General features: G+C 40.4%; 1 protein-coding gene across 2 annotated transcripts; it reads right to left on the bottom strand.

Moving 5' to 3' along the window:
- Nucleotides 1-1,655: 1,655 nt before the first annotated feature.
- Nucleotides 1,656-27,525, bottom strand: LOC310723287 (cystathionine beta-synthase-like). Of its 2 annotated transcripts, XM_083536083.1 has the most exons (15): nt 27,406-27,525; nt 24,015-24,290; nt 22,963-23,069; nt 13,282-13,416; nt 12,776-12,855; nt 9,434-9,638; nt 9,260-9,351; nt 7,923-8,048; nt 7,743-7,827; nt 7,538-7,643; nt 7,178-7,255; nt 6,542-6,676; nt 6,140-6,248; nt 5,402-5,486; nt 1,656-2,548 (listed from the first exon to the last, which is right to left on the bottom strand). In XM_083536083.1, the coding sequence occupies exons 2-15, from the start codon at nt 24,281-24,283 to the stop codon at nt 2,412-2,414; spliced, it is 1,749 nt and encodes a 582-aa protein (XP_083392209.1). In that variant the 5' UTR covers nt 24,284-24,290; nt 27,406-27,525; the 3' UTR covers nt 1,656-2,411. The 2 variants fall into 2 exon arrangements, with proteins under 2 accessions (XP_083392209.1, XP_083392210.1); XM_083536084.1 differs by lacking the exon at nt 27,406-27,525 and having other exon boundaries at nt 24,015-24,298.
- Between the last annotated feature and the right edge of the window lie 295 nt (nt 27,526-27,820).

Raw genomic sequence — 27,820 nt, 5'->3', positions numbered from 1 at the left:
CAACAACCAATCACTGATATTTACTCTTCTCAAAAATCAATGAATGATCACATATTGCAAAAAATGTATCTCTGATCACTACTGTTCCCAAAGAAACATCACTGATCACTAACATTTTCAATACAATCAAATGGAACATATTGGGAGCAAAAAGAAATAAAAAGAAATAGAAATATGTGTGTGTTTGTCGACCGTGAATGAATAAAGAATGTGGCCGGGGTTTATGAGTCGATTATGTACACAGTGTGTTGAGTTGATTTAATAATGCATTGCTGTAATTCAATTAAATGTAATACTATTTGTAACAATGGAGATTGTCCCTTAACAGCTTTAAAGAAAGAAATAGGTTAGAAATATCAGTTTTACATTTATAAATTAGTCGCTGTAATTTTATCTATAATGAGTGAGCAGTGGAAAAACTCCCTGAGATGGTATGAGGAAGAAACTTTAAGATAGATCTTATAGGTGATAAGTGATTCTACCTGGGAGGTTAAAATGCCTGGGCTGACTGGGCTTGATGTGATTCTCCTGGGCTGTGTGTGTGTGTGTGTGTGTGTGTGTGTGTGTGTGTGTGTGTGTGTGTGTGTGTGTGTGTGTGTGTGTGTGTGTGTGGCAGCTTTGACCTCGGACTGTAAATGATCAGAGAATAGACAACATATTAATAAACACTCTGACATCCTGAAGCCTTTCAGTCAAATTCACTGAGGATTTCTTATGAATTCCTTTCAAACAGTTCCTGTAATTTAAAGTGAATCATTTTCCTGATGTCTCCTGCTCTCTGGATGTCTCACGTCTCACGTCTACTGTCCCTCTTTAATTCTATTTCCTCTCTGTTCATTTCTGAACTTCAGTTTAATTGTAAGAAAACACAAATGAGCAAAGCAGTTTCTTCTGTTGTGGACTGTAACTCTGGATTTCCCACATACAGACTGAGAGGAGAGAGTGAGAGTGAGACAGAGAGTGAGACAGTCAGAGAGAAAAAAGAGACAGAGAATAAGACAAGAGTGAGAATGATAAACGGACCGGAGAGACAGAGAATGAGAAGAGAGCGAAACAGATAAACAGAGAGGAAAGGAAGGAGAAAGAAAGAAAGAAAGAAAGAAAGAAAGAGAGAGAGAGAGAGAGAGAGAGAGAGAGAGAGAAAATGAGAAGATAGTGAGAGGTAGACAGAGAGCTCAAGAAGTAGGGCGACAGAGAGTAGGAGAATCAGAAAGGAGAGAGAGTAAGAAGAGATAGACAGATAGATGGGGAGAGAGAGAGAGAGAGAGAGAGAGAGAGAGAGAGAGAGAGAGAGAGAGAGAGAGACTTCAGGACAGCCTGTATCTTTTGGAGGATAATTGTCAGTCCTGGACCCTGACAGACAACCTCCAAAAACACTGAGGAGATATTAATAATAATAATAATAATAATAATAATTTCAACCATTTTTAATAATAATAATTTTTATTTCAGTATTCGCCGCATGACTTCTGTGGGTTTTTTTTGCTTTAGATGTTCTACATCATTTTCTGTGTTGTTCCTGATGCTTAGGTGATAATGTGTTTTTTGTCATGCCAATAAAGCGCTCTGTACTGAATTAACTGAGAGTGGGAGAAAGAGAGGAAGAAAGAGAGAGACTGATAGAAAAAAAGCAGGAAACACCATGCACACCTGTCTTAAAGAAGAAAAAAAACTTTATTTAACGTGTGAAATCAAATGTAGAATAAAAAATACAAAATAAAGCCTGAAAAGAAACATGGTGGAGGATGTAACAAGCCTCACAACTGCACTTATTCACATCCTACATCTCACACACAGGTTTCATTTACAATCAACCAACAAGAATAAAGAAAGATAAAGAAAGAAGACCAAAGCATCAATAATCAATAATCATACACAATCCAAGAACAGTACCTCAGATTCTCAGTGTGGCTGTCCTGCAGTGACCCCATGCAGCCACGAGGGGGCAGGCTCATACAATGCCTCATACAGAAGGCTAAATCAGTCCCCGGATCAGCGGGATTAATTTAAACTCTCAATACACAGTAGACGCACTTCTCAGAGAGAAATAAACAAAGAGCAGTGGTTTCATCTTTATTGCATTGTGAATAAAGCGTGTGAAATGCAGCGATCGTCGCTACGCTACCGATATTTGGCAAGAAACAGTAAATGGCTGTGGAGTGTGGATTCCTCCTTCCACTGCGCTGAAAACACTGACCGATCTTCAGTGTTCCGATGTGGAGTTTGGAGAGCACGGTTGCCTAGCAACGCAGCCATGACCAGTGGTGTGAATTATCGTTACACCTGTAAAGGTGTAGAATGATGTTCACGTTAAATATACTGCGGAGAACACAAGCACTTGCATTAGAAAGAAAACTAATCTTCTCTCTGTGTGTGTGTGTGTGTGTGTGTGTGTGTGTGTTAGAGATCAGCTACAAGTCATCAGGGAGCGAACACTCGGACTGCGTGCGCTCTCTCCTCTCTCGAGTGGTCACTAAGTTCAGAAGGTCGATGGCTGTGACGATCCCGAACACCATCTTCTTCAGGATAGACGAGCCGTCGGTCAGGTCTGCAGAACACAGAGAGACAAACAGAGCCAGTTAGACAGGAGACAGAATCCGAGACAGAGTAAATAGAGAAGAGCAGATGGACAGTCAGAGAGGAAGAAGAGAAAGAGAAAAACAGAGAGAGAAAGAGGAGAGAGAGTGAAAGGAGAGAGATAGGGAGAATTGAAGGTATGGTACAGCGATTTCAGAAAATTAAGACCTATTTAAAACATGGAACAGCGAATTTATGACTTTTTAAGGTGTAACATTTTGATTTCTAATTGTAGAAATTTTTTTTTACTTTTTAAGACCTTGTGAAACCCTGAAAATAGGTTCTATAGCCAAGGTGATGGAGCTTTCCTGCCTAATACCATGACTGATATTATACAGTAATCTGTTCACGTTCATTAGCAGGACCAATGTCAAGAGCATCTGGAATTAAGAACTGATTGTTCATAAATGACCTTTCTGGGATACAATAAGTTTTTTTATTTTTTAATGAATGTAAATAAATAACCTTTAAGTTAACTCTATTTGCTAAGAGCGACAAAAGTGAAAAGAGTCCTGGATGACCTTTTTTTGGCTGTGGTTAAAGAACTGCACACCAAAATCTGATTGGAAACATCGATTCCTGGAGAGCGACCTGCATACAGTTGTTTCATTGTTTCTGTTACATCCTGAAGTGTGATTTCCTTGTCTAGCGTCTCTCGTTGCTCAGATCACAGCTGCAGTAAATTCACAAGTACAACCCCAATTCCAAAAAAAGTTGGGATGCTGTGCACAATGTAAATAAACTAAATGAACAAAAGCAAATCTCATAAAACCCCAATATACTTTTTTGAAGAAAGAAATGTCATTTTGGTCATTTTGTAATTGATGGCTGCGACACGTGTCAGAAAAGTTGGGACAGGCCCACGTTTACCACTGTGTAGCATCACATCTTCGGTCCGTATACATCTGGAAACTGAGGAGACCAGTTGCTGAAGTTTTGAGAGAGGAATGTTGTCCCATAAGTGTCTAATACAGGATTCTTGCTGAAAAAGAAATGTTCTAGATGAAAGCATTCGTTGCTCTAAAACCAGTGTATACCGGTTAGCATTGATGGAGCCGTTCCACATGTGCAAGCTGCCCATTCCACAGGCACTAATTAAATCCCTCACCATCAGAGGCTTTTTGAACTGAGTGCTAATAACAGTGGTCCCTTTCCTCCTTAGTCCTGAGGACGTGGTGTCCATGGTTTCCAAAAAAAAATAAAAATAAAATTTGAATTCTTCTGACCACACAACAGTTTTTCACTTTGCCTCGGTACATTGCTTATGTACGGATACATTTAATAAGATAATCCACTGTAAATGATGAGATATTTAACTGCAATTTGGTGTTGAGGAACATTATTCTGAAACTGGTCCACAGTCCATTTTTAATTCTAAGAGAATCGTCCTTTTGAAGATACACTATTTATACCCAATCATCTTACTGACCTGTTGGGAATGAACCTCATTAGTTTTCTCCAACTCCAATGTTTCTCCAGCTGTTAAATTTTAATAACACTTAGTTTTTCCAAACCGTTTTTTGTCCCGTCCCAAATTTTTTGAGACGTGTTGCAGCCATCAAATTCAAAATGACTTTATTTTTACCTTCAAATTTGATATTTTACATTTGAAATGTTCTCTTTGTTCTTTTGTGAAAATAAAATATATGGGTTGATCAAATTGTATTATTGCATTCTGGTAATATTTACATTTTATTCAAATTACTCAACTTTTTGGGATTGGGGTTGTAGATCAGATGTTTCAGGGTCAGAGTTCTCTGTACTGTAATCACCATCCACCGCTAATTCCTGTATTTCCTTTGTGTCATTGTTTACTTAGGGTGAAAAAAGCATTTGCTTCTGGTGGACAGTCTTTACTTGGTCTATCATTAATCTTATTAAAGCACTTTTAACCTGTTCTACAATAATGATTCAATTTCTTTGTTTTTTTGCTTGAAAATCTTATTATTGAGAAGGTCTCTGTCTATTGCTGCAATTTTAAGATTTTTTACATCTTTTTTTCCCCCCAAGTTTCCAAACACACTTTCAAGACTATTACAAAATACAACATTTCCTACTGAATCACCAGAAAAGTCCTGACTGTCACCTATGTTTCAGATTCAAATCAATGGTGATCATATGATGGTCTAAAAACCCAATGGGAATAATGGAAGCATTCATTATTCTGCTATTCGACGTTTTCTATATATAATCTATTTAATTTTTATCCCCAATATATTTATTGTCCACTTTGTTTATTCATGTGTATTGTTTTATTTGTATGTTGGTGCCTGGATCAACTCTGAGTATTTGATCACAGAAACATTTTATTAGGCGAGTTATAAAATTGTCAAACGTTTTACATTAGATGACTTCAGAACTATTGTCACTTTATCTAGGAATTTTGGGAAATCCGTAATGTTTTTTATCATAAAAGATTTTCAATATGGTGAAAAAGTTTCAGTATAATTGCTATGATCAAGGTTTTATATAATAACAGAATTGATGTAAATGTTATATTCATTCGAATTCTTATTAAAAGATTGTAGCAATTGCACATTATACATCACTGTGATTTAGTTTGAAAAAGTATTTTAAGGTTGACTTAATGCCATGTTTTTTTGCATGATGATATTTTCTGTGCCTGGCCACCCGTATGTAAACCCTGGCTCTGCTTCTGTCTTCAGGAGTGGTCAGGAGTGTTCATTGCCTGAGCATCAGGAACACTGATCTGTCTCTGTGTTCTAGAATGCTGCACTGATGTACACTATTTAGTAAGTGCAGCGAGTGAACAGGGAGGTGTTTGGATTCACCCTCAGAGTAAAATCCAACAGAGTTCACTTACACTGGATCTGATTGTGTACGACCAGGACGAAGTGATCGGTCTCCAGGATCCGGGAGATTTTACCCAGGTTATCTGTGAGATGAACCTACACACACACACACACACACACACACACACACACACACACCCACACACACACAGATATATATATATACATACATACATACATCTGATCACCATCACTGCACATCTCAACATCGTATATCTGCTATAAATGGACATTCGGTGCAACCCAGATGAGGATGGGTTCCCTCTTGAGTCTGGTTCCTCTCAAGGTTTCTTCCTTATGCCATCTCGAGAAGTTTATCCTTTACCACAGTCTCCACTGGTTTGTTTATTAGGGACAAACTTACACTTATAAAGAACATATTCACTTTTATTCACCACACTATCTGTGTAAAGCTGTTTTGAGACAATGTTCATTGTTGAAAGTGCAATACAAATAAAAATGAATTGAAATTGGATTCAATTAAAATAAAGCAATTCTGAAGTCCTTGTGAAGTATGTAACCGAGTGTGTGTGTGTGTGTGTGTGTGTGTGTGTGTGTGTGTGTGTGTGTGTGTGTGTGTGTGTGTGAACAGAGGTGTGTATGGACACAGCAGGCTGCACAAATTTCTAATGTTGTGTGTCACGTCCTGCCCAAGTATGTATGAGGAACTCTATCTTGATCTACACTCAAGGCCGTGTGTGTGTGTGTGTGTGTGTGTGTGTGTGTGTGTGTGTGTGTGTGTGTGTTACCTGTTTAAACTGCTTATACAGGACTTTGATGACAGGGTCAGATAGACTGACCTTCTCAGCAAGTACAGAGGACAGCATGTTTCCCAGTGTCACCATCCCCACGATCATGCTACACATACACACACACACACACACACACACACACACACACACACACACACACACACACACACACAAATTTGCTGCAATTAGGATTTCAAACTTGCACCAAGCCGAGAGACCTGTAGGAACCAAAGTGTATCTCTGAGCAAGGTGCTACCACCATCATGTTTCATAGTGCATAGGCTGTGACACTGCACTATGTTTAAGAGTGGGGTGAAAGGCTCTGTACTCTCTGCTGCAGTACGTGATTGTGCACACTGTAGGTGTGTATCAGTGTACGTGTTGTTCATGTAGACGTACCCGGCCTCGTCCACTACAGGAGCCTGGTCGAACGCCATGTCCTTCAGGATCTTGATAGTATTTTTAATGCTGACAGATGGCAAAACCGTTAGCGGGGCAGAGAGTTGCAGCTCCTGAAGGGTCAGATTCCACCACCTGAATCGCCAAGATGAGACGTGACGAGACGAAAAAGAGACACATGATGCATCGGATACACTGAACCGGACCAGACCACGTTCCTAACGTTCCTTACGTTCCTTACGTTCTTTACGTTCCCAACCAGAAATGTAACCGCAAGTTAATAGATTATTACAGACAATGGGTATTCCCTAAACACAGAAAATACAATGTTGCCAGAAATGAACACTAAAGATCAGGTGCATCTGGTCTGAGATCTACCAGAAAAAAAGAAATACAAATGTTGTGACAATTTCTAATAATAATTTAATAAATAAAAGGACATTTGTTTACATTGTACAGGAATATGGTCTAAATATAGTTTTGTATTTGGAGCTCGGAGGAGCAATGTGGACTAAATGTCAGGTTAATGTAACAGAAAAAGGTTGCCAGATTCTGTTTGTATAAGGCAGTGCAAATAAGAAATGCGTGTGCACCACTGACAAAAAGACGAGGTGGAAATGGGTGCGTGTAACTCACCATGGCTTGTGGATCATCAGGTCCTCTTCTCTCAGAAAACCCTTTTCACACATCCACTTATCGCTGAGGAATTTGGACCTGTGATAGGATGCGGTACAGTGAATAAATAAAGCAAAGGTTTTCTGGCTCTTTCTCAAGATTTTCTCGAGAATTGCTCTAATTCTTATTTATTTCTAGCTACATCTTGTGGAATGTCTACAGCACAGAGCAGTTCCTGTTCTCACTTATGTTACAGCAACTGTAAACAGTCGCTCCCTGTTTTGATTTATTAGAACTAATGCATTGATCAAATCCTGCGTTTTTTATTGTTCTTGAGAATTCGCCAATCAGAAGGCAGAATTCGAGTCAGCTGATGCTCACATGTAGTTCCGTAGCGAGTCGGGGAGGACGACCACACAGCGCTGATCTTCGTTCAGCTCCTTGGCCATCTTCATTGCTGCAGCCATGGTTGATCCTGAACTGCCACCTACACACACACACACACACACACCCTATATACACACATCATACACACATTATAATACATAATAGATCTGTCGAGGTCTAGAGTGATTAGCGAACATACCGCAGAGTAGCCCCTCCTGTCGGATGAGCATGCGTGACATGTTGAAGGACTCCTTGTCGTTGGTCTTACACCAGTGGTCAACTACCTAACATTCAGCGAACACATGTTTAATGTTGACTTAATTTTTGACACGATACAACAATTTTTCCAGCAGTGACGTGAAACACAGTGGCCACTCACAGATCTGTCCATTACTGTGGGGATGAAGTCGTTTCCGGTTCCCTCCACCTCATACTGAGTCTTATCTGTCTGATTGAGACCCTCTGGTTCTGCTAGGATCGAGCCCTCGGGGTCCACGCCAACAATCTTAAACACACACAAAATTTTAACAATTGATCAAAAGAAATTGAAGAATTTCAAAATAATCATCAAAAAATAGATAATCAAATAACAGAAATACTGAAATTGGAAGAAATTATCTTACAGGCATAAATGCTGTTTTTTGCACCTTTGACTGCTGCTGGGTTTTTTTGCACTGCATTGTGTCTCCCAGTTATAGTTTTTACAGTTCTCCTCACACAGTACTGTACAGTAGGTTTACTGGTTGGCACTCTCTCTGGTTTTGTCTTGTCTTGTGTTGTCTGTCTGCACTGTCTGCCTGTTTCGTCTGCACTGTTTGCACTCGGTTGCACTCAATGCACTTTATGTAGCTTTGTGTTGTGTTGTAGCTCTATGCTATTGTTTAGTGTAGCACCAGGGTTCCTGAGGAAAGTTTTCTCGTTTTTTACTGTGTACCACTGTGTATAGTAGACATGACAATAAAAGCCTCTTGACTTGACTTGACTTGAGATGCAGTCTTCTACAGTATCTGCATACACGCCAGTTTAGCACCTGGACTCTTACACCTACTTCGACACTATGGACTGAGAGATGCAGTATGCAGTTTGGCTGCAGTTTGCAGCCTTTAAATTGAAAAGTAACTTGTTTTTTTTTTTTTCCTTAAAACGGTATATTTCTTCAGTTCCAGCATGTTTTCTCAGTTCCATTGTGAGTAAAATATGGGTTTATGCGATAGATTACTGCATTCTGTTTTTGCACAGTGTCCCAATGTTTTGGAGTTGCGACTTTAAGAGCAATAAATAACCGAGAAATAAAAGAAAGCAAACATAAAAGTAAAAAAGTACATTTATGATTATGAACCAAAAAATTTTAAGAAGAGAATAAAAGAGATAAAAAACATACAAAAAGAAAGAAATGATAAATGGAAGCAAAATCAAATAAATGATAAATAAATAAAGATTAATGAGAATAAATGAGTGTGAGTAATACACACGAGGTGTGATAGGGTGAGTTTTTAGACGAGGTGTATTTAAATGGAGGTCGTGATCAGATAAGGGCTGATTGTGTGAGGGGTGATTGGGGTGATTGTGTGAGGGGTGATTGGGGTGATCGTGTGAGGGGTGATTGGTGGTGATCGTGTGAGTTGTGATTAGATGAGTGTTGATCTGGTCACGTCTGGTGGAATGAGGTATATTATGTGTATTGTATAAGTGTGACGGGGGATAAACAGAGCTGACCTTGACATTGGGGCATTTCTCCTTCAGTTTGCGTGCGATGCCGGTGATAGTCCCACCTGTTCCAGCTCCGGCCACCAGCATGTCTATTTTGCCTGCAGACACACAGCCAGAACGTCACCACCCCTGAAACACTACACACACCTCCACACCCCGGCGCGATCGTGCATGAGTTACCGTCGCACTGCTCCAGGATCTCCTCAGCCGTTTTGTCATAGTGAGCCAGCGGGCTGCTGGGGTTGCGGTACTGATCCAGAATGTGCGAGTTGGGGATCTCTTTCTTCAGACGCCAGGCCACGCCCACGTGAGACTCCGGAGAATCAAAACGGGCGGCAGTCGGGGTTCGGATGATCTCGGCGCCGAGAGCTCGCAGCACGTCCACCTGGGTTAAAAAAACACAATGATTGATTTGAAAAATGTGAAGATACATACATGACCCACCCCTTCCTTCATAAACCCTGTCCTTCATTTGCATACTAAAACATAATAGGCTGGTTTATTTTATGATGCAATAACACTTGCTCAGCACTAAATTGGATTTAAATTGAAGAGAAATAAAATCAAAATAAAACAAAGATACATGAGAATTAAAAAATAAATAAATGTGAGTTTAATAAAAACAGTTTAAAATATGATAAAAAGAATAAAACAGGAGTAGAAGTGATTTGAATGTAAGTGCAGTCAGTGTGAAGCAGCACAGAGCTCATTCAGTAAATGCAGAGTTAAACAGATGTGTTTTTAATCTAGATTTAAAAGTGTCTACTGTTGAAGCACATCTGATCTCTTCTGGAAGCTGATTCCAGCTACAGGTGGCATAATAGCTAAATGCTGACGCACCTCATTTCGAATGAACCCTTGGTATTTCTAACTGACCTGATCCTGATGATCTGAGTAATCTGTTAGGTTTATATTCAGTTATCATATCTGTCATGTATTTCGGTCCTAAACCATGAAGTGATTTGTACTTTAATACGTCAATACAATACTTTAAAATCTATTCTAAATGTAACAGGAAGCTAGTGTAAGGACCTGAGCACTGGAGTGATGTGCTTCGATTTTTTGGTTCTGGTCAGAATTCTGGCAGCAGCATTCTGTATGAGCTGCAGATGTCTAATGGTCTTTTTGGGGATCCCAGTAAGGAGTCCATTGCAATAGTCCACCCTGCTGGTGATGAAAGCATGAACAAGTTTCTCTGTCTTGTCTTGAGACAAAACATCTAATTCTGGCAATATTTCTGAGATGGTAGTAAGCTGATTTGCTAATTGCTTTCACATGACTACTGAAATTAAGGCCAGACTCTAAACTTACCCCAAGATTTCTGACTTTATTTTGTGTCTTTAGACCCCTAGAGTCATGGTATGTGTTAACCTTAAGAGTTTCATCTTTATTTCCAAATACAATGACTTCAGTTTTGTCTTTGTTTAACTGGAGGAATTTTATCCAACTGTTAATTTCATCAAGAGAGTCAATGGGGCTGTAGTCATTGAGTGACATGGTTAAGTATATCTGGGTGTCATCTGCATAGCTGTGGTAAGCAATTTGGTTCTTTTTCATTATTTGACCAAGTGGAAGCATATACAAATTAAACAGAAGCAGTGCAAGAATTAAGCCTTGTGGGACTCCACATGTCATGGATGTCCACACAGAATTATGATTACCTATGTTCACATAGTAGCCTCTCCCTTTTAAGTATGATTTAAACCATTTTAGGACCATTCCAGAGAGCCTTACCCAGTTTAGAGCCATACACAAATATTCAAAAGAATTGTAATCACCAAGTAACACTTGCTTGCATTGAAATGCATCTTTGAATAAAGCAGCTATTCCTCCACCTCTTGTAACAGCTCTACAGACACTTATGAAAGTAAAGTTGGGTGGGGCTGATTCATTGAGGACTGTAGCGCTGCAGCTGTCAGCTAACCAGGTTTCATTTAGAAACATGAAGTCCAGGTTGTTAGTGGTGATACGATCATTAACTAGAAATGATTTGTTCTTTAGTGAACGGATATTCAGAAGTGATAAGAGTTACTGGTTTTGGCCCTGTATCAATCCCAGAATGACGTCTAATAGGCAGTAGATTAGATAGAATTGTCGTGCGGCTGGAGAGGGTCTTCTTCTTTCTATCACATATCAGGACGGAGATAGGGAAAGCTAAAGGGACATTGGGCTCCCGCTTTTTCTGTAAACATTTGTGATTGTTACTGCTGTCGTAGCGGGGACCCAACACATATCAGTTACCCGTGCTGTTTGCAGATGAGGGCTGGTGTGATCCCTGACGTTGAGAAGAAGGGCGGGCTGGGCCCAGAGGCTTTGGTGGTTGTGGAGCCCACCGTTTCTTGGTGGATATTTGGGGACTCGCAGCAATAGAGTGGGAAAGCTTTGTTTCAGCAAAGAATAGTTTCTACATTTTCTCTGAAAAGCACTGAAGTGGTGATGTTGGAGATAGGGAGAGAGAGTGTGATGACATCGGCTGTGCTTCTGGTGTTCCTGGAGGCTGGGGAGTGTTATCTTGCCTTTCCAATGTTGTTATCCACAGAAATGTCCTTGGGTGTTAAATCGCATTCCAGTTGTAGCGAGGTCTGTGGGAAGAGCTCAGCTTGAGCTGTGTCTGTGAACAGTAGTTGTTGTGGCTGCGGAGTTTTATCCTTGTCATCTCAATGTCCGTCCAGGTGCTGGTGTGAAATCCTGTGGTCGTTTAGGCTGTTCAGGAGTGGACTGGCACACTCAGCTGATAAATGATGAAGGAAGAAAAATATGTTGTCTTTAAGCAACCTAGCTCCTAGTTTGTTTGGGTGGATGGCATCTGTGTTAAAAAGTTGCCTTTGACTCCAGAAGATATTGAAATTGTCAATGTAATTCAGTCCTCTCATGGTGCAGGTTTTTTGCAGCCAAGAATCTAAGCTTAGTAGCCGAGAAAACATATTTGGTCCACTGATGAATGACTAAACTTTAAGTTCTTTCCCACATGTATGACAATCCGACTGACAGACTTATGTTTCATCAGAATGTTGCAAATTTCCTTGTTAACAGCAGAAACTGTTGCCTGAGGAAGCAGTATGTATTGGTAGCCTTGCTTCCAGTGTTTCTGATAATAGAGTCCCCCACTATCGGCATGCTTGGCTCGGCTGCTGCCGCTGCCTGTATGTTATTGAGCGTCTGTTAGCTCTGTTAGCTACAGGCTGATGTGATCTGTGTCCATTTACATTTGGGGATTCTTCACCCACACTCATTAGTGCTTCAAATCTGTTTTCAAGCCGCACAGGGGGTGATGGAATACCAATATTGTCTACTCGTACCCATATCTGGGGTAGATGATGCTAATGCAGCAATTTGTGACACTCGTGACAGTCTAATGTCTTGAGCACCTTTGTGTCTCGCACCCTGTTTATGCCATCGGTTTGTGTCCTCAATTACTTTAGGTTTCTCTGAGCTTACTATGACCTGTTTTTGCATTAGGTTCACAGGACTCACCAGCTTAAAGCAGGAAGTCACCTTTTAAGTTTATAAAAAAATTATCACCTTCTCCATGCTCATTTTCTCCGGCATGACGATGATGCAGTGATAACCCTTTACTGCTGCAACCAGGGCCAGGCCGATACCTGAGAGCACACACACACACACACACACACACACACACAGCCAGAAAATAAGAAACACATACACACAATATAAGGAACACAGAGACAAACACACACAGGTAGGATAAGGAACAAACACAATAAAGTATACACACGCACACAAACTCAGAACAAGAAACAGACAATACACTCACACACAAAGAAAAGAATAACACACAGTCAGTACAAGAAACAGAAAAAAATTAAAAAATACAAATAAAAATATAAACTCAACACACACACACGGAATAAAAAACACACACCCACAATAAGAAAAACACACAAACACAGGAAAAAGGATCTCACTAAAAAGGAACACATTTACACACACACACACACACACACACACACACACACACACACACACACACACACACACACACACACACACACACACACACAACGCACCTGTGTTTCCAGATGTTGGTGTGATGATGGTGTCTCCGGGTTTGAGGACGCCGTCTCTCTCCGCGTCCTCCACCATGCGAATGGCGATGCGATCCTTTACACTGCCTCCAGCGTTGAAGAACTCACACTTACCCACTGCAAACACACATTTACATTAACGCCATTTTGCCAGACGCTCATATCCAGAGACTTACAATTATCTCCTTTATATAACTGAGTACTTGAGGGTTCAGGGCCTTGCTCAAGGGCCCAGCGGAGGAACTTGATGGTGCTGGAATTTGGACCTTTTGTTTGGAAGTCCAATGTCACTGATCTACAGAACAGTAAAATTCTTGCTTTTGCATATCCACTGCATATTGCAGTAATGTGAGGAAGCTTGAGTCAGAGTGCGCACACACACACACACGCACACACACACACGCACACACACACATGCACACGCACACACACACTCATGCACACACACACACACACTCATGCACACGCACGCACGCACGCACGCACGCACACACGCACACACACACACAAAATCTATAAATGTGACTAACAGGTCAATTACCTCTGCACTCGTTCAATATGAATATATATTATATATTATAACAGTCTCATACTTTTTAAGTTACAGATCACATTGTTACAGCCTTAGCTCCGACACCGGAGACTCCTCCTATAGACGTCACTTTGAAGAAAACGTCTTATTATCTATGTTTACCCGTGTTTATTATCCAGACGCTGCTTAATTTCTATACCTTGTTGGGAATGAAGCAGCGTCTGCGCAGATTAATAAACATCGATACTTTAACCTTTTCTTATCGATACTGTGACGTTTAATATAACCGCCTGCAGGAGCTGCTGTGAATCGAAAATCTAAGAATTCAACGCTGCTGTGAGCAGAGTCAATGATTGGGATCATATATACGAGCTGTTGAGTCATGAGTGTGAATGTTTATAAGAGTGCTTGTGCAGCCGGTCTGACCTGTTTAACTGCCAGGTCCCAACCTTCTCACAATTATCTAACAAAAGCACATGTGAAAACACGACATAAACCTAATAATGAAGCCAAATCCAGGTTCCTGTGAACACACACCAGGCCAAAAGCTCTTTGCATTTATAAACTTGGTCCAGAGGTCAGAGAAGTCATGGGTGCAGTAGATAGAGGGTCAGATTAACGCACAAAGAAGCCCTCAGTGGCAGTGAAAGGACGATTGTGTGGAGGCTAAGCAGCCTGGATTGGGAAACAGGCACTAAGGTTACACATCAAACAAGATCTGTTTTGTGAAAGTCAATATATCAGATGTGGTTCAGTACTAACAAGGAATATTCTAGAACATAGTTCAGTATATAAATATAAAAATGTATTCAGAAAGTATTTTCAGTAAGTATTCATACTAGAAAAGTGCTGCAGATTAAACAATTAAATACAATTGAATGCTTGGATCGGTATCTGAGGAAGTTGTGAGTTTCATATGCATATCTTCCTTAATACAGAAAAAGAGATCAGGTGTAAAAGTATCTGAGGCACATGAGCAGTCAGGATGAATACTCCGCTATTTATTGAAAATATATTGAGTCATACATAGAGTATTGCGTTCTCTATTGATAAAGCAATCAATGTTTTTTTTTTTTTACCTGTGCAATAACAATAACTTACATACAGTACAGACCAAAAGTTTGGACACACCTTCTCATTCAAAGAGTTTTCTTTATTTTCATGACTAGGAAAATTATAGAGTCACACTGAAGGCATCAAAACTATGAATTAACACATGTGGAATTAAATACATAACAAAAAAGTGAACTGAAAATATGTCATATTGTAGGTTCTTCAAAGTAGGCATCAAGAGAATGCCAAGAGTGTGCAAAGCAGTAATCAAAGCTAGTTGATAGTTTTTTCTTTTGTATTTATAAACGTGACTATATTTTTGTGTCTCTGCTTTATATTCGCACATTTTCCTTTGCTGTAACATGGAAATTTCCCCACTGTGAGATGAATAAATGTTTATCTGATCTTATCAGAGTGTTGCTTTAGCTATCAATAGAGTATTGTAGTATTTATTAATGGAGTATTGTAGTATTTATTAATGAAGTATGGCAGTATTTATAGGGTATTGTAGTATTTACAGTGAGGAAAATAAATATTTGAACACCCTGCTATTTTGCAAGTTCTCCCACTAAGAAATCATGGAGGGGTCTGAAATTGTCATCGTAGGTGCATGTCCACTGTGAGAGACATATTTTAAAAAAGAAAAAAAATCCAGAAATCACAATGTATGATTTTTAAACTATTTATTTGTATGATACAGCTGGGGAAATTGCCAAGCAGCTTGGTGAAAAAAGGTCCACTGTTGGAGCAATCATTTGAAAATGGAAGAAGCTAAACATGACTGTCAATCTTCCTCGGACTGGGGCTCCATGCAAGATCTCACCTCGTGGGGTCTCAATGATCCTAAGGAGGTTAGAAATCAGCCCAGAACTACACGGGAGGAGCTGGTCAATGACCTGAAAAGAGCTGGGACCACCGTTTCCAAGGTTACTGTTGGTAATACACTAAGACGTCATGGTTTGAAATCATGCATGGCACGGAAGGTTCCCCTGCTTAAACCAGCTCATTTCCAGGCACGTTTTAAGTTTGCCAATGACCATTTGGATGTTCCAGAGGAGTCATGGGAGAAAGTCATGTGGTCAGATGAGACCAAAATAGAACTTTTGGGTCAAGATTCCACTAAACGTGTTTGGAGGAAGAAGAATGATGAGTACCATCCCAAGAACACCATCCCTACTGTGAAGCATGGGGGTGGTAGCATCATGATTTGGGGGTGTTTTTCTGCACATGGGGACATGGCGACTGCACTGTATTAAGGAGAGGATGACCGGGGCCATGTATTGTAAGATTTTGGGGAACAACCTCTTTCCCTCAGTTAGAGCATTGAAGATGGGTCGAGGCTGGGTCTTCCAACATGACAATGACCCAAAGCACACAGCCAGGATAACCAAGGAGTGGCTCTGTAAGAAGCATATCAAGGTTCTGGCGTGGCCTAGCCAGTCTCCAGACCTAAACCCAATAGAGAATCTTTGGAGGGAGCTCAAACTCCGTGTTTCTCAGCGACAGGCCAGAAACCTGACTGATCTAGAGAAGATCTGTGTGGAGGAGTGGGCCAAAATCCCTCCTGCAGTGTGTGCAAACCTAGTGAAAAACTACAGGAAACATCAGAATCAGAATCAGGTTAATTGGCCAAGTGTGTTGACACACACAAGGAATTTGGTTCCAGCTGTTAGTGACTCTCAAAAGTACAGACATAAATAAAACCTATACATGAAAAAACAGACAAGACAAGACAAAAACAGACTATACAAGACAATACAGACAATGTGAGACAGTATAGACATTGTGGGTATTAAATAGGGATACAGATCAGTAATGTACATAAAGTGTGAGAGTGCATAGTAGTGCAAATGACAGTATTGTGTGTCAGGTATGATTAGAGAGTTTACTATAAAACTTTTGTACAGTATATAGCAGCCATAGTGTGTGCAACATATACAGATGATGGGATGACTGACAGTTCTGTGCAGTACTTAGATAGATATGAGCAGGAAATATATTTATGGTCAGTTGTTAGTGAGGCTGATTGCTTGGGGAAAGAAACTGCTCCTGTGTCTGGCAGTTTTGGTGAACAAAGTTCTGTAGCGCCTGCCAGAAGGGAGGAGCTGGAAGATGTTGTGACCAGGGTGTGAAGGGTCATTAATGATTTTTTCTGCCCGGTTTCTGGTTCTTGTTTGGTACTGGAGAGTCCTGGAGAGTGGGCAGAGGAACACCAATTATTTTTTCTGCTGTTTTAACAGTTTTCTGCAGTCTGTTTCTGTCCTGTTTTGTTGCTGCTCCAAACCAGATGGTGATTGATGAGCACAGGACGGATTCAATGACTGCAGTGTAGAACTGCATCAACAGCTCCTGTCGCAGACTGTACTTCCTTAACTGCCGTAGAAAGTACATCCTCTGCTGGGCCTTTTTCAGAATCGAGTTTATGTTGCATTCCCATTTCAGGTCTTGGGAAATGGTAGAGTCCAGAAACTTAAAGTTCTCCACAGATGACACAGGGATGTTGGATATTGTGAGGGGAAGTGGTGTTGAAGGGTGTTTCCTAAAGTCCACTATCATCTCCACAGTTTTGAGTGTGTTTAGCTCAAGGTTGTTCTGACTGCACCATAACACCAACTGCTTCACCTCCTGCTCATATGCAGACTCGTCACCATCTTGGATGAGTCCGATGAGCATGGTGTCATCTGCAAATTTCAGGAGTTTGACAGTTGGGTCAATTGATATGCTGTCATTTGTATAAAGGGAGAATAGCAGTGGGGAAAGGACACATCCCTGAGGAGCACCAGTGCTGACTGTCCGAATACTGGAGGTAACATCTCCCAGTCTCACCTGTTGTTTTCTGCCTGTCAGTAAGCTGGTGATCCATTGACAGGTGGCAGGGTGAATAGTGAGGTTTAGGAGTTTGGACTGGAGAATTCCTGGAATTATTGTATTAAAAGCCGAACTAAAGTCAACAAACAGAATCCGGGCATATGTTCCTGGGCAGTCAAGGTGTTGTAGAATGTAGTTTAGCCCCATGTTGACTGCGTCATCCACCGATCTGTTTGCTCGGTATGCAAACTGTAGGTGATCCAGCAGCTGTTCTGTCACCTTCTTTAGATGGGCCAATACCAGCTTTTCAAAGGTCTTCATGATGACAGATGTCAGAGCGACAGGCCTGTAGTCATTCAGTCCAGTAATGGAGGGTTTCTTGGGGACCGGGATGATTGTGGAAAGTTTAAAGCAGGAGGGGACCTCACACAGATCCAGTGATCTGTTGAAGATAGAGGTGAAGATGGGAGCTAGTTGGTCAGCACATGCTTTGAGACAGGAGGGGGAGACACCGTCTGGGCCGGGGGCGTTCCTTGTCTTCTGTCTCTGAAAAAGCCGATACACATCCTCTTCACAAATCGTGAGCGCAACTTGAGCGCTGGGAGGAGTTGTAAGAGGGGTTCCCAGAGGTGTGATGGTGGCAGACATTGGGCTGGGTTGGATGAGAGGTGTGAAGATATTGTTCTCAAACCTGCAGTAGAAGGTGTTGAGGTCATCAGCCAGGTCTTTGTTTGCTTCAGTGGGGAGGGGTGGTCTCCTGTAGTTTGTGATATCTTGCAGGTCTTTCCACACTGATGCAGGGTCGTTAGCTGAAAACCTGCTTTTCAGCTTTTTCAGAGTAGCATCTTTTGGCTATTCTGATCTCTTTTGTCAGTTGATTCCTGGCCTGCTTGTACAGTGCTTTGTCCTCCCTCTGTAGGCATCTTCCTGGGCATGTCGAAGTTTTTTCAGTTGGCTGTGAACCATGGCTTGTTGTTACTGAACTTGCAGAAGGTTTTGGTTGGCACACACATGTCTTCACAAAAACTGATGTAGGATGTCACAGTGTCAGTCAGCTCATCCAGGCTGTCAGTCCCAGCCTCAAAGACACTCCAATCAGTGCAGTCAAAGCAGTCTTGTAGTTCCTGCTTTGCCTCACTGGTCCATCTCTTCACTTTTATGACTACAGGCTTAACAGATTTTAGTTTCTGCCTGTATGTTGGAATAAGATGAACCAAGCAGTGATCAGAGTTCCCTAAAGCTGCCCGGGGTACAGAGCGATATGCGTCCTTAAGAACGGTGTAGCAATGATCCAGTGTGTTTTTCTTTCTTGTCGGACAGTTAATATGTTGCCTGTATTTTGGAAGTTCAAGTGTTAGTTTTGCTCTGTTAAAGTCTCCAAGGATAATAAAAAGAGAATCCGGATGTTTTCGCTCCAAGCCGGATATTTGGTTTGCCAGGTTTTGCAGTGCATCACTCACGTTGGCCTGCGGTAGGATGTAAACTTCGGTCAGAATGAATGAGGAAAATTCCCGCGGTGAGTAAAACGGTTTACAGTTTATTACCAGTGATTCCAAGTTTGGGCTGCAGTATTTATCCAGCACTATGACATCTGTACACCAACGTTCGTTAATGTAAAAGCAGATTCCGCTGCCTTTCGTTTTGCCCGATAGCTCCGTTACGCGATCCGCTCGGTGTAAGTGGAAGCCCGAGAGAAGTAATCCGCTGTCCGGGATTGAGTGACTGAGCCAAGTTTCAGTAAAACAGAGTGCAGCGGAGCATGTAAAATCTTTGCTTGTTCGTTGAGAAGAGTTAGTTCGTCCATTTTGTTCGGCAGTGAGCGGAGGTTCGCCAGGTGAATCAATGGGAGCGCAGTTCTAAATCCCCTCTGTCGTAGCTTCACTAGCGCGCCGGCGCGCTTCCCCCGCTGGCGTCTCCTCCATGTGCCATAGAGAGTAGCTGCTGCTCCAACTAAGATCTCCAAAAAACTTTCCGGGTTTGTAAAAACTGGTGAAAAAGTGTCTGGAGTGAACTCCCCATGTTAAGCAGTTCTTCTTTAATTAAGATTAAAGCAGTTCTTCTTTTTAACATTTGACCTTTGTAATTGCAAACAAAGGCTACTGTACCAAATATTAACATTGACTTTCTCAGGTGTTCAAATACTTATTTGCAGCTGTATCATACAAATAAATAGTTTAAATATCATACATTGTGATTTTTGGATTTTTTTTTTAGATTATGTCTCTCACAGTGGACATGCACCTACGATGACAATTTCAGACCCCTCCATGATTTCTAAGTGGGAGAACTTGCAAAATAGCTGGGTGTTCAAATACTTATTTTCCTCACTGTATCTGTAATGTATAGCAGTATTTATAGATAGATTATTATAGTATTTATCTGTAATGTATAGCAGTATTTATAGATAGATTATTATAGTATTTATCTGTAATGTATAGCAGTATTTATAGATAGATTATTATAGTATTTATCTGTAATGTATAGCAGTATTTATAGATACAGTGAGGAAAATAAGAATTTGAACACCCTGCTATTTTGCAAGTTCTCCCACTTAGAAATCATGGAGGGGTCTGAAATTGTCATCGTAGGTGCATGTCCACTGTGAGAGACATAATCTAAAAAAAAAATCCAGAAATCACAATGTATGATTTTTTTAACTATTTATTTGTATGATACAGCTGCAAATAAGTATTTTAACACCTGTCTATCAGCTAGAATTCTGACCCTCAAAGACCTGTTAGTCTGCCTTTAAAATGTCCACCTCCACTACATTTATTATCCTAAATTAGATGCACCTGTTTGAGGTCGTTAGCTGCATAAAGACACCTGTCCACCCCATACAATCAGTAAGAATCCAACTACTAACATGGCCATGACCAAAGAGCTGTCCAAAGACACTAGAGACAAAATTGTACACCTCCACAAGGCTGGAAAGGGCTACGGGGAAATTGCCAAGCAGCTTGGTGAAAAAAGGTCCACTGTTGGAGCAATCATTAGAAAATGGAAGAAGCTAAACATGACTGTCAATCTCCCTCGGACTGGGGCTCCATGCAAGAACTCACCTCGTGGGGTCTCAATGATCCTAAGGAAGGTGAGAAATCACCCCAGAACTACACGGAAGGAGCTGGTCAATGCCCTGAAAAGAGCTGGGACCACTGTTTCCAAGGTTACTGTTGGTAATACACTAAGACGTCATGGTTTGAAATCATGCATGGCACGGAAGGTTCCCCTGCTTAAACCAGCACATGTCCAGGCACGTCTTAAGTTTGCCAATGACCATTTGGATGATCCAGAGGAGTCATGGGAGAAAGTCATGTGGTCAGATGAGACCAAAATAGAACTTTTGGGTCATAATTCCACTAAACGTGTTTGGAGGAAGAAGAATGATGAGTACCATCCCAAGAACACCATCCCTACTGTGAAGCATGCGGGTGGTAGCATCATGCTTTGGGGGTGTTTTTCTGCACATGGGACAGGGTGACTGCACTGTATTAAGGAGAGGATGACCGGGGCCATGTATTGCGAGATTTTGGGGAACAACCTCCTTCCCTCAGTTAGAGCATTGAAGATGGGTCGAGGCTGGGTCTTCCAACATGACAATGACCCGAAGCACACAGCCAGGATAACCAAGGAGTGGCTCTGTAAGAAGCATATCAAGGTTCTGGCATGGCCTAGCCAGTCTCCAGACCTAAACCCAATAGAGAATCTTTGGAGGGAGCGACAGGCCAGAAACCTGACTGATCTAGAGAAAATCTGTGTGGAGGAGTGGGCCAAAATCCCTCCTGCAGTGTGTGCAAACCTGGTGAAAAACTACAGGAAACGTTTGATCTCTGTAATTGCAAACAAAGGCTTCTGTACCAAATATTAACATTGACTTTCTCAGGTGTTCAAATACTTATTTGCAGCTGTATCATTCAAATAAATAGTTTAAAAATCATATATTGTGATTTCTGGATTTTTTTTTTTTAGATTATGTCTCTCACAGTGGACATGCACCTACGATGACAATTTCAGACCCCTCCATGATTTCTAAGTGGGAGAACTTGCAAAATAGCAGGGTGTTTAAATACTTATTTTCCTCACTGTAGATTATTATAGTATTTATCTGTAATGTATAGCAGTATTTGTGGATAATGTTTTTCAAGATTTTAGTGTTAATGAATAAAGAATTTTAATATTTATATAAATAGTGCAGTTTGCCAGCATGTGTCAGTTTAGAGGGATTTGAGTTGTTTTCCAATGTTTTTCTGGAGCTTCTGATGAACACAGTGATAGGTAGTACTCTACTGACCTTTAATTCTCAATCATCTTGCCAATGTGGAGCTTAAACTGTAATGTGGGATAAATTTAGATTTGAAGCCTGATACCTGCTCGGACTGGATTACATACGAAATCGGGGTTGTGGCTTTTACCCAACATTAACTAACCCCAGGTAGTGTACAGCAGATCTCAAACTGTTTCCATGCTGGGAAAAGATTGTTTTATCCTATAGGGCAAGAGCTCAATGTGTTCCACTGTCTCCTCTCAAAACCAAACTAACGCCAATTCCTCCAGAACTCCCAGGTGCTTAGAGCAAGTTCTAGGTCTGAGGTTCTCTAGCAAAGGCACAGCCTACAGACATGCTTTATATTTTAGGAACCGTTCTGGGAAATCTGAAATGTTTTTAGGGCATGAACCTTTTTTAAGGAATCTGTAACGTTTTCCTGAAGGTGCGCTTTAGAAAGTCAGGGAAAAAAATTATTGCAGGAACCTTTTCAGGAACTTGCTTCACCCACTGATATTGATAGCACAAGAATGTTTTAGGAACCCTTTTTTTTTTTACCTACTGGAAACTTTTCAGGAATTTCGAAAAAGTTTCCATTTGAGACACTACATGGACTACATGGAACTTTTCAGGAGGTTTGGTAAACTGTCACCTCGGGACACATTTTTTGTGTTTTTTTTTTCCTTAATTTGGATAATTTTCAATAAATTAAGCATTTTTGGTCATTTGTGAATGTTTTCACCAAAGGTATGTGGGAACCTCTTTTTATTTTACTTCAGGAACATTTCCAAGGCCTGGATAAAGTTTTCAATGCAGGAACTTTCTACTACAAGACTTGGAAAAATGTCGTATGAAGAACTTGAGAATGTTATGACCTTTAATGCACTAAATGCACACCATTCACCTTGACTGTTGATTTCTGTAAAGCTGCTTTGAGACTCATACACGGATTAGCATTAATAATTACAAATCTCACACCCATCCACTCACTAGCACTCATACTCACAGATCTCACACTTCACCCCAAACACTTTGGGAATCTTGTTGATGCGGACCAGCGGCGTGTCTTCAATCTGACTCAGGATGTTGGGTAGGATGCCGGGAGCCGCCGTCCTGCAGGGAAAACGAGCGTGCTATAATTTCACAACAAATACATTATGGTTTTTATTCTAACCGCACACACACACACACACACACACACACACACACACAGGGCCTGATGCTAAACGCAATATAAAAAATCTTTCACATTATTTTCAATCACATACTATATTGGCAAAAGTATTGGGACACCTGGTCATATGTGATTTTTAAGCATCATATTCCACATTTAGTCCCAATACGCTCTTTTAATTCCCTCCACTCTTCTGGGAAGATGTTCCACTAGATTTTGGAGTGTGTTTATGGATATTTGTGTTCATCAGCCATAAGGGTGTTATGAAAGGCAGGTACTGATGTAGGTGAGGAGACCTGGGGTGCAGTCAGCGTTCACATTCTTCCCAAAGGTGTTCAGTAGGGATGAGATCAGCGCTCTATAGCAGGAGATCTTCCTCTCCAAAGCATGTAAACCAGATCTTCAAGGAGCTCATTTTGTGCACAGGGGCATCGCCATGCTGGAGCAGGTTTTGGGTTTCCAAGTTCAAGCGAATGCAACATTTTATTATAGCACATCTAAAGACAATTAAGTGCCTCCAGCTTGGAAGTGGAGAACCACATATAGCAGGAAAGATCAGGTGACCCAATACTTTCGGCAATATAGTGTAGTTGACAAAATTCTTCATAAAAGCCAAAGACATTTTGCAGAAAAAAGAAATCCTATTAAAATGAGAAAGATTTGTAACATCTAATTGTAAAACTTTTTTTTTTTTTTTTTTTTTTTTACATTATTTATTTATTTATTTATTTATTTATTATAATTTATGCTATCCTGGCAATTCATTGCACGTGTATTTATTATATAACATTGATATTTATTTTATTTATTATATTTATTTACAAAAAGAAAATATATATCATTTTTCATATATAATAGTGTGTAGATGATAAAGAGTTCCTCACCATTTAGCATGGATGTGAGGAGATTCCTTGGTCAGATCCCCGAGCTGCCATGTGCACCTGTTGGGGAGATCAGGACGGATCCAGTTCCTTGTCATGATGCCCTCCTCCTCCTCCTCCTCCTCCTCCTCCTCCTCCACCACCTCCTCCTTCTCCTCTACACTGTACTGCACCTGGTTCTTATCTTTAAGCTTGAGGTCTCCGTTCAGAGCAGACGATTTGTTCAGGGCATGAGGGCAGGACGACTCAGAGACAGACAGTCCTGAAGACATGGCTCTGCTACAGGGTGGAGAACACAACAAAACTCCTGAGATAGGTGATGGAGGTGTGTCACATGAAGCATTACGTTTATCTGCGTCAGAGCTGCACGTGTGTGATCTTATCTACGTTCACATGACAAGAATTCTTCATCCGATTCCAGTTACATCAACGTAGCTGAGAGATTTTTCTACTGTGCACGAAAAACGCAACACGATGCATAATTCATCTCACACACACACACACACACACACACACACACACACACACACACACACACACACACACACACACACACACACACACAACGTGAATCATGAAAGATGCTCAATAAAGTTTTGGTTCTGCTTTGCTGTGACATGAGCAGCATTGAATCTTTGCAGAACACAATGAGATCTCAAGACTGCGAGGCTCTGAATAAAACCCGGGACAGATCTGAGTTGGGTTTCTATTAGCTCTCATCTGAATCCAAGATCTAAGGGAGGAGAAGAGAATCATTAAGTCTGGAGAAAGCAGGAGCAGTTCGGCCATGAAGAGCGGCACAAACCACCTGTGGACATGTCCGAAGGATTGATTAAAAAAAAATTCCTCTTACTCTATGGAATTATTAAAATGGTATGTGCTTCTTTTTGAACATCCCATTCCACGTTTAGTTCTGATTCGATGTGATAAAAACCTCCACTCTTCTGTTTCACCAGATTTTGAAGTGTGCTTGTGAAGATGTGTGAGATCAGATATCAGAGATCAGTGTTGTAAATCAGGTAGTGATGTGAGTGAGGTGAGGAGGTCTGGGGTGCAGTCAGCGTTCACATTCATCTAATAGGTGTTCCAGGTTTGGAGCTCATATGTTCATGAAGCTGGCTTTGTGCAAAAAGCGTATTATCATGCTGGATCAGGTTTGGGTCTCCTAATTCAGGAGAAGGGAAAATCTCATCGTACTGCATCCAAAGACGTGCGAAACAATTGTGTGACGACAACTGCAAAGTAACAGTTTGCACAGAAGAACGTAAAGTCAGGTGTCCCAATACTTATGTCTACATTGTCCATAGTTTTTCCTTATTTATCAGTCAAAATATTCTGTTGTAGTCAAAAATTCAGAGAAAGTTCAGATTTTTTGCTAAACAAAACATTTCTGTTGGACTATTTCAGAGAGGATCGTGAGCTCTTCTCTACAGATCATATCTGTCCACATCTGTAGATCTCATCACAGCTGTACAAAGTGTGGTATTTTAATGATAATGTAAATACACTGAGGGGTTTTCCTGCACATGTTTTAGGAGATACTCTGCCCTCATTGTGCTGAATGGTGCAGTTCGCTCCTGTGTGGCTGATGCAAGACTCACATTGAGGAAGTTACAGTGAAACTGAGCGTCTGCCCCGTTTTTCAGTCATAATGAGAAATGAATCGTCTGTGCGGTACGAAGCTATTAATACCCCTGAGGTCAATGTTGGGTGACACTCTGTTCCTTCATGTTTGGAAAAATTTGGACAAAAATGATGTTATTTACACTGTATGGATAACCTGACTTTACAATCCTGCTGCTCCGAATCACACACACGGAGAAAGTAGTGCCAGAGGATTACATTCATTTACATGGGTTTTAATGAATCTGTATTTTAGAGAGAAAGAGAGAGAGAGAGAGAGAGAGAGAGAGAGAGAGAGAGAGCGAGAGAGAGGGGAGGGGGAAGAGAGATGGGCAGGGAAAGAACAAGAATACATGGAGAGAATGAGAGAGAAATAGAGAAGAGACCGAAAAAGAGACCGACAGGAGACCAGAGAGAACTAGAAAGAGAAAGACCAGAAAAGAGACAAAAAGAGAAAACAGAGAGAAAAGAAAGGCAGAGAGGAGAGAAAGAGAAAGGCAGGAGTGAGAAAGAGAAAGCGTAAGACAGGTGAGAGAAAGACCAGAGAGAGATAGAAGAAAGGCTAAAGAGGAGAAATAGACAGCAGAAAGAGAAAGACCAGGAAGAGATAAAAAAAAAAAAAAAAAACTGTAGTGAGAGAAAGAAAGAATGAGAAAGACAGGAGAGAGAAAGACCAGAAAGAGAGACAGAAAAAAAAGACAGGAGAGTAAAAGAACAGAGAGAGATAGAAGGAGAAAGACAGGGCAGAGAAAAAAAAACAGATATATAGAAAACAAAATAGAGACGAGTGAAAAATAAGAGAACGGAAGTCAGCAGACGAGAGAAAGACAGAAAAGACAATAGGAGCTACTGCAGTTAAGAAAAAGACAGAAGAGAGAAAAAAAAAAGAGAAAGAAAGACAAGTGAGACAGAAGAATGAAAGAGAAAAGTAGAACAAATGCCTGATAAGTGTGGAATGTAGTGGAAAAGAGAAACATTTGAACTTTACGTCCCAAACGCCTTTAGCTCACGTAGTACGCAGTCTACACCCTACGCCACGCCCTTAACATATTGTTTACTACACAAACTACACAATATTAAAGATACTCACCATATTTAATACGATTTTAAATAATGTAAAGATTTGATGATGATGATGATGATGAATTCTTATTTAGTATCTAAATTAGTATTAATAAGTAATATAGATAATAGATATAAAATATAGATAATAAGTAATTAGATCACATAACATTCTTGAAAAATGATTGTATTCTTTTAAAGATGTATTTATTATATATTCTTTTCATTATTTGCGCTTAAGGATGCAATAATAATAATAATAATAATAATAATAATAATAATAACAATAATAATGATAATAACAATAACAATAATAATAATAATAATAATAATAATAAATGTTACTGTATATAATGATATCAGATAAAGTAGATCATCAGGGATAAATACTTCTACACTATATGACATGTAGCCTCCACCGTCACCCAGAACGCAGGATGATGCAATCGACCTGATCAGGACTGCGTTTTTCCTTTCTTTCTTTTTTTAAGGTAAAAAAGATAAAAATAAATAAAATGGTTATTATGCCTCCATAAACCGCGGAACACATTTAATCGCATTAGGATTAAAACAGTGTTGGAGAACTGGAGAGAACCGGGATGCTGAACACCGTTGCCATGGTTTCGTGTCGAAAAAATGTATGCATTATTTGATAATAATAATAAACATATATTTAGGATATAAAATAATATCCGGTTTGAGCTCTCACCTTAATATGGATTAAACGAGGCGGAAGCTGAAGAGCTGAGAGATTCCAGAGCTTTCACACTTATACACACATATGACACATATATACACACAAGCACGCACACGCACAAACACGCGCTACAGCGCAGCAACCCACGTGGTTTAAAGGGATAAATCTATTGGCCAATCGTCTGGCGGTGCGGCCGTTTCCCCCCGCGCTGATTGGCTGAGTCGGGGGCGGCTGCCCTTTCATCTCAATCAATCAAAAGCGGCCAATTTATTTAAAATTCAGTTCGGTCATTTTTTTTGTTTGTTTGTTTGTTTTTGTTTGTTTAGGTATTTTAACAGTTTTCATTGTCATAAATCACCTATAATAAATATATTACGAATATATATTTTAGCATCATGAAATAAATCCCTATAATAAAGTTTATCTC

The sequence above is a fragment of the Silurus aristotelis genome (assembly GCF_946808225.1).
Source record: "Silurus aristotelis genome assembly, chromosome: 3".
Classification (NCBI taxonomy): domain Eukaryota; kingdom Metazoa; phylum Chordata; class Actinopteri; order Siluriformes; family Siluridae; genus Silurus; species Silurus aristotelis.
This window is presented reverse-complemented; position numbering and strand designations above follow the sequence as displayed.

Excerpts from the sequence above, each read along its gene's own strand:
- LOC310723287 (XM_083536083.1), bottom strand. The coding sequence starts at position 24,283 with ATGTCTTCAGGACTGTCTGTCTCTGAGTCGTCCTGCCCTCATGCCCTG. Across the intron at positions 12,856-13,281 it reads ACCAACATCTGGAAACACAG|GTATCGGCCTGGCCCTGGTT; the intron begins GTGCGTTGTGTG and ends GTGTGCTCTCAG. Across the intron at positions 9,639-12,775 it reads AGAAAATGAGCATGGAGAAG|GTGGACGTGCTGCGAGCTCT; the intron begins GTGATAATTTTT and ends TTTTTAACCCAG.